At 40.2% G+C, this 9,285-nt stretch overlaps 1 protein-coding gene across 1 annotated transcript; it reads left to right on the top strand.

The window, feature by feature from the left end:
• Nucleotides 1-6,867: 6,867 nt before the first annotated feature.
• On the top strand, nt 6,868-8,097 carry LOC133825570 (putative ubiquitin carboxyl-terminal hydrolase 11). Its single transcript, XM_062258495.1, has 4 exons — nt 6,868-7,180; nt 7,461-7,611; nt 7,953-8,029; nt 8,067-8,097. The coding sequence occupies exons 1-4, from the start codon at nt 7,008-7,010 to the stop codon at nt 8,095-8,097; spliced, it is 432 nt and encodes a 143-aa protein (XP_062114479.1). The 5' UTR covers nt 6,868-7,007.
• Nucleotides 8,098-9,285: the final 1,188 nt, after the last annotated feature.

Raw genomic sequence — 9,285 nt, 5'->3', positions numbered from 1 at the left:
GGGAAATGTACATCCCAAGCGTCTTCATCGATGAAAGTTATCGAGTCATTCTCACCCTTGAAACTCTTCGGAGGGAGTTGCTCCAAACTTAAGACGCATGGTGGTGGACTTCGTCTGGCCTCCCTGGCATATTTGTCTCGCCCCTTCCTTGATTTGCCTCCGAATCCTGGCCCTCCGAAAATGGTCCTGACTTCTCCTTGTACCTCCGGGGCCACCTCTCGTGCCCGTGGCGAGGATACCCCATCTTCCGGTCTTTGGTTCTCTTTGCGGATGTATCTGCCCAAATGTCCCCTGAGTATAAGCTCTTTAATCTCTATCTTCAAATGGTTGCATTCTGCAGTGGTGTGGCCGATATCATTATGATACTGGCAATATTTACCGGGGTCCCTTTTTGACCGGTACATTTTCATTGGCGGGGGCCTTTTGAAAGGGACCTGGTTTTCATTCTTGATGAAAATATGTTCCCTCGCGTGGGTGAGGCCAGTGTAAAATGTGTAGGGGCCTTGCCTGCGCCCGTCCGTGCGCTGGGGCTTCCGAGGCCGATCCTCCCCTGTTCCTTCATAGACCCTCTTCTTCTTTGCACCGCTTTGGCTCTCCCGGATTGAGGTTTTTGGTGGGGACTGGTCTTTTCCGGCCTTAATTCTTTCGTGACCATCCTCTACGCAAATATATTTCGGTGCTTGCTCGTAGAAATCATCTAAATCTGTGACCTCTCTCTTGAGCATATTATCCCATAACTTGCTTCTCGGGTGTAATCTGGCCGTGATAGCCATTTTTAGCTCTCTACGGGTCAAGCTCCCTACCTTGGCTACCTCCATATTGAACCTGTGGATGTAGCTCTTCAGACTCTCATTTTCTCCTTGTTTCACGTTAGCGAGGCTGGTGCCTGGCATTGTGTAATCACGTACGGTGTGATGTTGCTGGAGAATTCATCAGAAAATTGTTGCCAAGACCTGATGGACCCTGGCCGAAGTCTTTTGAACCATTTGTACGCAGGTCCTTTCAAGGTGACAGCAAAGCAATGGCACCTGGCTTTGCTACTAATCCTCCTTAACTTCATCAGATCGTTAAATGCGTCCAGGTGGTACTTGGTATTTGTGTTTCCTTCATATGGGGTCATATGAGGCTCCTTGAAGTTGGCTGGGAGCCGGATGGAATGGATTTCCTTAATGAAGGGTTCATGGTCGAACTCGTCCTCAATGGCTTGTCCTCCAGACGCGGTGACGATCTTGCTTCACAGGCTCCTCATTTTGGTGTCTAGGTCTTGTCTCCTCTTGTTCAAGGAGTCTCTCAATGTGGACGGGTTAACCTTTCCTTTTCCTTTGTCCTCACGGGGTGCCATGGGAGGTGTAGTCCTTTTTTCCACCCTTTTCTTATTGAGCTCCTCTCGCAAGTCTAGGGGCGTTCTCTTCGACATGACCTCGACTTCACTACGTGGGTCAACATTGTTCCTCTGCTTTTTCCTCTGGGGCTGCTCAGGCGGTCCGGGATGTTCGCGCTGCTTCGTCTAGGGGGTATTACTGGTGGAGATCTGAGTTCTCCAATCGTCAACTGGCCCTGTGGTTTCTACCCCCTCTTGCCCTTTCTCTTTTCGCCTAGGCAGAGGTATGCTCAATTTTCCTTGTAATAGGCCATTTAACACCTCTTGCATGTTCTCCAAGGTGGTTTCTAGCCTTTGGTTCTTGCGGCACAGTTCGCGTATCTCTTCTTCGTAAAATCGAGATTTAGAACTCGAGCTCACATAGTGGACCCGGGGATGCTTGTCAGGTCTGCGCGTCGATGGGCCCGGATCTTGCCGGCCGAAGTTCGGCACCTGCAGCGGCTTCGGGAGCGGGAACTCACCGGCATCTCTTGCAGGGGAAATTGCTGACTTTGGACGATTCTCATCAGGCGGGACGGCTGGGGATGAGGCCTCCCTCTCATCTTCGTGGACCTCGGGCTCCTTTGGGGCCTCCACATTTCTGGGTGGAGGGGGATTCTTCATGGAGGCCTTCAACTAGTCTCTATCAACGTGGACCTCCACCTCTCGTGGCTCTCTCAATCGCTTAGAGCGTCTTGGCATCTTTTTATGCCGAAGTTAATGGAAGAACAGTGGCTTGGCACTTATCCTTCCCACAGACGATGCCAAACTGTTGACGGTGAGAACTCGTCAACGAAGTTAAGTTAGAAAAATCAAAGTCTATTGATTATCAATGAAGAACTTCAACAATATAATCAGAAACTTAGAAACTTAGAAAATAGTTGCAGAAGAAAAATGGGGAAAAGAACTTGTATTCCTTTGTTGTCTCAAGCTACAATGTTTTTTCCAATCCCCTTCAATGTTGAAGTAGGATTCCCTTTATAGTGGGCTCTAATGACCCCTGATATATTGTGGTCCAGGGGACCAGATTGTACATAAATACATTGTCTAGGGAGTGGTATCAGATGTAGTGGTGTCGGCTTTAGTACATGGTTAGAGTTCATGGGAGCACCTCCACCTTAGTACTCGATCGTGCCTCTACTACTCGCCCAATACGAGTGTCAGAGATTGTTTGGCATGGACCATAACAGGTACCTCACTTGTACGACCACTTCTTGTCTAGCATGGGCTTAGTGTCTGTACTTCTTCTGACTTTGTGTGAATCGCTATGAAGCTTCCCCAATTCATCCTTAACGGTGTGTTAGAGAGGTCCTTGATCTTACCTCTTGTTAGACTCATAGTAAGAGTGGTGCCTAGTCGGTGGCACTAATCTTAAGGGGTGAGATAAGTCCCCTCTAACGAGGCCCATTACGTGTGCGACCCCTAGTGGCGCGGCTGTGGCGAGGCGAGGTTGGGTGCGCCGAGAGGAGGCGCAAGGCAATGGCCTCGCGAGATTCTCCTACGCTAGACGTAGCCCTGTGGGGTACGCCGAGAGGGGGCACGAGGCAAGGGCCTCGCGAGACGCTCCTGCACGAGACGTGGGCTCGTTGGGTGCGCCGAGTGGAGGCGCGAGGCAAGGGCCTCGTGAGACGCTTCTGCACGAGGTGTGGCCTCGCTGGGTGTGCCGAGAGTAGGCGCGAGGAGCATGACACAGCTAGTGCGAGGTGAGACAAGGGTCTCACGAAACGCTCTGGTGCGCGGCATGGCCTCACTAGGTGCGTTGAGAGGAGGCGAAAGGCAAGGGTCTCACGAGACACTCCTACGCGAGACGTGGCCTCGTTGGGGGCGCCGAGAGTAGGCAGTTGCGAGACGACGATGGCCCGAGGGTCTCGCGGCTCAGGCATGTATTTAGGCGTTTATGGGACCTTGGCATGTGCCTTGGACCTTTTACAAGCATGGAATTTTGAGCGTCCACAATTACTGTGTGAGGGAATTGATTGATAAGAGTATCATATCAATTTCATATGTAAAATCTTGTGAGAACTTAGCAAATATGTTTACCTAAACTCTTGGGAGAGATTTGATGAGTTCCATAAATAGAGGGATGAGACTAAAACTCCTTGACAAATAGATTCCCCAATGATGGCAACCCAACTGAAAACTTGTATACATCAATTGTAGAGTACAATGGGTAAGAACAAGTCATTGATAAGGGAATAGTTTCAACGTTAACAACTTAAAGGTCCCATCAAGGATGAGTTAATGTTGGTTGCTACCGAGCATGAGGGTTAAGTCATAGGCTTTTAATGAATTATAGTTGAAGAGCAACAAACATCTCTAAAGGTAGCAAAGATGTTGTAATCATTTCACCTATGTGAACCTAGAGGTGGTGTTGCCTGTCAAGAGAGTAGGAGTTTTCTCTCTGGATGGTTCATGAATGGATCAAGATCAAGGTCATTAAAAGTGTTAAGCACGAAAAGTGAGAAATTCATGAGTAATCTGATAGAGGTGTGTGAGACACTACCGCCTTTTATCACTAGGAATGTTGGGTTCAATCTTTTAAGAATACATTAGCATTTCAGCAGAAGCTTTGTAGTGTTTTCACCAAGATAAAGCTCAAATCCAAAATGTACTTTATTTTATGCACTAATATCGTTTGGCTAGAGAATTGAGAATGTATTTAACCAAGTGGGGGAATGTTATGATTGGCTAAATATATGGTAAAATTTGTTAGGTGTGAAGAGGTGCAAAAACCATAACGATTTCACACTAGTCAACATGTGAGAGTTGACCTTCGGTATAGGCATTTATAAATCATCTTTTTGGGTCAAAAGTGTTTCTTTGGAGTATATAAGAGTACCCAAAAAGTTTGGGAGCATTTGGAAATGTTTTGAGACAAGTTTTAGAGCGCCAAGTCACACTACAAGAAATCTGATCTTTACCTACCAATATATATTGGTAGGGAAAGTAGGGTTTTGCCTACCAATATTTATTGGTAGATAATATTAGTAGGTAAATGCTAGTCCATTATATTATATTTCGGAACATAGCTTTACCTACCAATAATATTAGTAGGTAATGATCTTTACCTACATATATTATGGAGGGAAATTTTTTAACCATTCCCGCTCAATTTTCCCCCCATTTTTTATTTTCATTATATTATTTTATTATTATAAATGCTTATTTGGAAGCTTATGTGGAGTAAATAATATAATGTGTACACAATGTATAACATGTGGCATGCCATGTGTGTACATAGTTGGAAAAAATATAAATAACATATATTTATAATACATTTTAATTATATTATATATAAAAAAACATTTTTATTAAAAAAATTATTTATTTATTCACTACTACAAAATATCTTTTACGGGTCTCCTTTTTAGGACACGCACATAAATATAAGTCCTAAAAAATGTTTCTGTACTTTTTAGGACTCTCATTGAAAGTCTTTAAAAAACACATTTTAGGACTCGCGATGAGTGTCCTAAATAGTCCAAAGAGTCCTAAAAAGTTTGAATAGAAAATTTAAGTGTATAATATGAGTGGTGACTTTTAAGGACTCACTTTGGGTGTCCTAAAAGCACTACACCAAATACCCCTACCATAACACAAGAATATAATACTACTGAAAAAGTATTATTATATACATATATGTGGTCAAATAAAAAAATGGCGCTAATTTATTTTGCTGCCCGCCTATTCTTTTTTCCTAGCTAATTCTTTTTTCCCTTCTTCTTTTTTCCTAGCCCACCGTTCTCTTCTTCGCACCCATTCTTTTTTCCTAGCCCACCCATTCTTTTGCGCATCTCCCTGCTTGAAATCTTCCTTTAAGCATCTCTACCATCCCGACTGCATTCTGCCCTGGCTCGCTCACCATAACTCCTGCCCCGTTTTTCGGTTTCGGTTACTAGCAGAGCAAGCCAAGCTGGACTCTTTTGGGTCCCCGGAAGGGGTTTTGAGGTTAGGGGACTTGATGATGGGGGATGAGGACTGGTAGCGGCGGCGTTCAGGGCTCATTCTCTCCCAACCAGATTGCAGAGGTGGAGACAGAGACGAAGACGGAAAGAGACTCTTCGTCCAGTGTTTCTTTCGTTCAAGGCTTGAGGCCATGGAGATGAAATGGATGAAGATGGAAGAAGAAGAAGAATATGAGTAATGGAGCGACGATTCCTGATTCCTGATTTGTGAATTTGTGAATCTCAATCATGACGATCCCTGATTCGGGATTCATGATTGCTAATGGAGCGAGTTGCTTGCCGCTTCCCCTGGACGAAGAAAGTCGGATTATTGCTGAGCTTGCCAACCAATCTGAGAAGAATTTGAAGGAAGGCAATTTGTACTACGTTATTTCAAATAGGTAGATTTCTTTTTTCCACTTTGCGTTCTTAATGCTTGGTTTCGAATTTCTGGATGTACTTATGATTGTTTTCTTTAATTAATTGTTCATATGGAAACAAAATATGCTCATATTGCCCCATTAGATGCTAAACTTATATAATTGATTTTTTTTTTAATTAAGTTCAAAACATCTGATGAGTGCACTAGGTTTTGCAAGCCCAGTCTTCTAGTTACTCGTTGTTATATTTCTTTCTTTTTGGGAAATAGTTTCAAAATGGACATGTATTATTTGTGGGCTATTGGATGTTTGGCTAGGTTTTCGAATATTTTGTGGCTCTCAGAGCCTAGTTTAACTAAAAAGCCTGGTATCTTTCTTTGCTTGGTGCAAGTAAAGAATTTCATAAAATTTTTCTTTATGTGAAGTGAAGGAAATATATGTTCTGTTCTTATTTATTGGGTTATCCTGGTTTTCATACATGTGGGTGTATCATCTAGAATAACTCTATGAAATTCTAATTGTTGACTATATTAAAAATTGAGTTTTTTTTTTCTTTGGGCCAAATTAACAAGGTAAAAAAGTGAAATTAGCAAAATGAACTCGTTGGTTTTACATTGAGCAACCATAATAGCTGGTCAGTGTAATAGAATATGCTTGCTTAGCCACCACAAAAGTTATTTTGCAAATAATTTTTGAAGAGTCATTTGTAAGAATGACTCTTAAATTTTTTTATCAGTAAACCAAGTTTAAAAAATATTATTTGCATAATAATTTCATAGTTTTTCAGTGTCCATAAATTTATACTAAGCGATCATCATGGTCATTTGAGCAACCATAATTAATGCTGAGCGATCATCATGGTTGCTTAGTGCAAAATGAGTGAGATTATTTTGCTAAGTTCTAACTTTAATTTGGTTATTTTAGCAAATATCTTGCTCCTTGCATGCTAATTATTCTGCTTTTGAACCTCTGGTAAAGCAATAGAAAATTCTTGTTTATGTTCTATTAGTAAAAAAAACCAATGGAAGAACTCTGATTAGGAAAATTAATCTGTTATCTTCTCCATGGATTTATCACTTTATTTAAAATAAAGGTAAATGCTTCTTATATAAAATTAAAAAGGGTAGAATGCTTAGATGATTGGCAAGTACAGTTACTAGTGCATGTATTGGGCTGGCGTCACTCATTTTTTTTAGTAGATCTCATTTGGCCATTAATATTGTTTTTTTTTTTTTGCACAGATGGTTTTCAAGCTGGCAGAGATATACGAAGCAAGGCGTGGCTGAATCGTTGGTTGATGAGCAGTCTTCTGGATCTCAAAATATGGATGTTATTACTTTAAAGAGTGCAAATAGACCCGGGCAGATTGATAATTCTGATATTTTTCTAAATAACAAAGATAGTGATGGTGATGAACTAGAGCTTCGTAGAATGTTGGAGGAAGGACGTGACTATGTTCTAGTTTCCCAACAAGTTTGGGAAAGACTATTGTCTTGGTATATTTATATATTTCTCTTCCTTTTTTTTTTGGCCCCTATTTTCTATATGGTGTGTCTTTTTGTTGTCATATATTATCTTTGTTGTTACATATATATTTAGCTAATCTGTTACTTTATGTTGGTCTAAGGTAGTTTAATCAGGGAGCCCCCTTTTTTGTGATCTTTTTGGGGTTTAGTGTTGGTAGAATGAGGTTGATTTTTAGAGTTGCATCAAGTAGTAATAGGTAATGACTGGTGTGCACCACTTATTTTTATTTTTTGTGCTTTAAATCATCAGGTACAAAGGAGGACCAGCATTACCAAGAAAATTGATATCTCAGGGTACTTTTCACAAGAATTTTCTTGTAGAGGTTTACCCGCTTTGTCTTAAGTTGATTGATTCTATGGACCAAAACCAATCAGTATCAGTATTAAGATTAAGCAAAAAGGTAATTTTTTTTAGTGATTTTCACTCAACTATAATCATTAATCACTAGTGCTTCCAGTGATTTTTTTCCTAATGTCTGATCTTTTGCAAGCGCACACATTGCACTTCCTGGTTTCTACCTGTCTATTGTTTTTGCATTTTTCCCTGTTTGTTTGATGTCAATGCTATGGCTACAATTTACACTATGTTTGGTAGTGAAGAAAAGAGAGGAAAGAAAGTATATGTGAGAAAAGTGGAAAGAAAATAGTAATACAAGTATATGTTTGGTAGAGCTTCTATTTGGTTTAAAGGTCTCTGAGATTTCCTGCAATGAGAATGTTTTAACATGTTTTATTTTTTCAGGCCTCTACAAGGGAGCTTTATGAGAGGGTGTGTAGCCTTCGTGGAGTAGAAAAACAAAGGGTTCTTTTTATTTTGTTGTTATTGTTGTATGGTTTTGTTTATTTAATTTAAAAGTAATTTTTTTTTAACTGTAGTCTTTCTTTAAATGTCAGGTACTTATTTGGGACTATTTCAATAAACGGCGAACTCAAGGCTGAGTAACTCAAAACAAACTTTGGAGGAGGCAAACTTGCAGATGGATCAAGAAGTGAGTAATTGATAACATTGAAGATTATTTAAATCATTGATTCGAATCATAACATTTCTTTGATTTATTTTTCCCTGCACTTGGTTCCCTTTTTCTGTCATGGAGACTTTTCCCTCTTATTCGTGCACTTTTTTTTGTTCAAACTAATTAAGAAGTTATCACTAAGGTTACCCTAAACTGAAATTTGGTTGTCATTGTTGAGTATTAATGTAATAAGTGCTATGAAAATCTGGCTTTTGTTGTATTATACACGTTAATTTAGTTAGCCATTCACATTCCTCAAGTATGGTGACAGTATCACCAGCTACCCAGCAAAAAGAATTGTCTTTGACTGTATGGTGGGTATGTAGTTTTTAATACGACTAAAGACACCCTCTTGATGAATTCTTTATATGCAGATTCTTCTTGAGGTGCAAGATGTAAATAATGCTTCTCCATTCGGCAAGGATTCAACAGGAAATGAGTTCGCTTTGGTATCTATAGATAAAAATAAATATAGATATTTTTCATTTCTGTTTATATGCATGTAATTTTGTTTATTTGTTTGTTTTTCCTTGTTTAGATGTTGCACTTGTTACTTCTCTTAGAGATGGAATGAATCTTGTGAGTTATGAGTTTGTTGCTTGCCAAGCATCCAAGAAAGGAGTCCTCATTCTGAGTGAGGTAATTTAACTTTATATTTTCTCTGAGTTTGCATAGTAGGTTTTTTCCATTGTTAAATTCATCAGAAAAGCTTAAATTATCAATAAAAAAGAATACTTTGTTGTGAATTATGTTCAACACATTGTCTTCATAGTTCTTCGGGCTTGCATCTTCTTGTTTATTCCATTTAAATTTAGTTTGCAGGTGCAGCACAATCGCTCGGTGCTGGTGCCATTTTAGTAAATCCATGGAATATCACAGAAGTTGCTGCTTCCATTGCTTATGCTTTGAACATGCCAGCTGATGAAAGAGAAAAGAGACACCAGCATAATTTCATGCATGTAACAACTCATACATCTCAAGAATGGGCTGCAACCTTTGTTAGGTATGCTCATATATAGCATTAGCATTAGCATGTATGATTTATAGATAATGAAACCTTCT

This window comes from Humulus lupulus, chromosome 3 (assembly GCF_963169125.1).
Source record: "Humulus lupulus chromosome 3, drHumLupu1.1, whole genome shotgun sequence".
Taxonomy (NCBI): domain Eukaryota; kingdom Viridiplantae; phylum Streptophyta; class Magnoliopsida; order Rosales; family Cannabaceae; genus Humulus; species Humulus lupulus.
The sequence above is the reverse complement of the archived record's forward strand: the minus strand, read 5'-3'. Positions and strand labels throughout refer to the sequence as shown.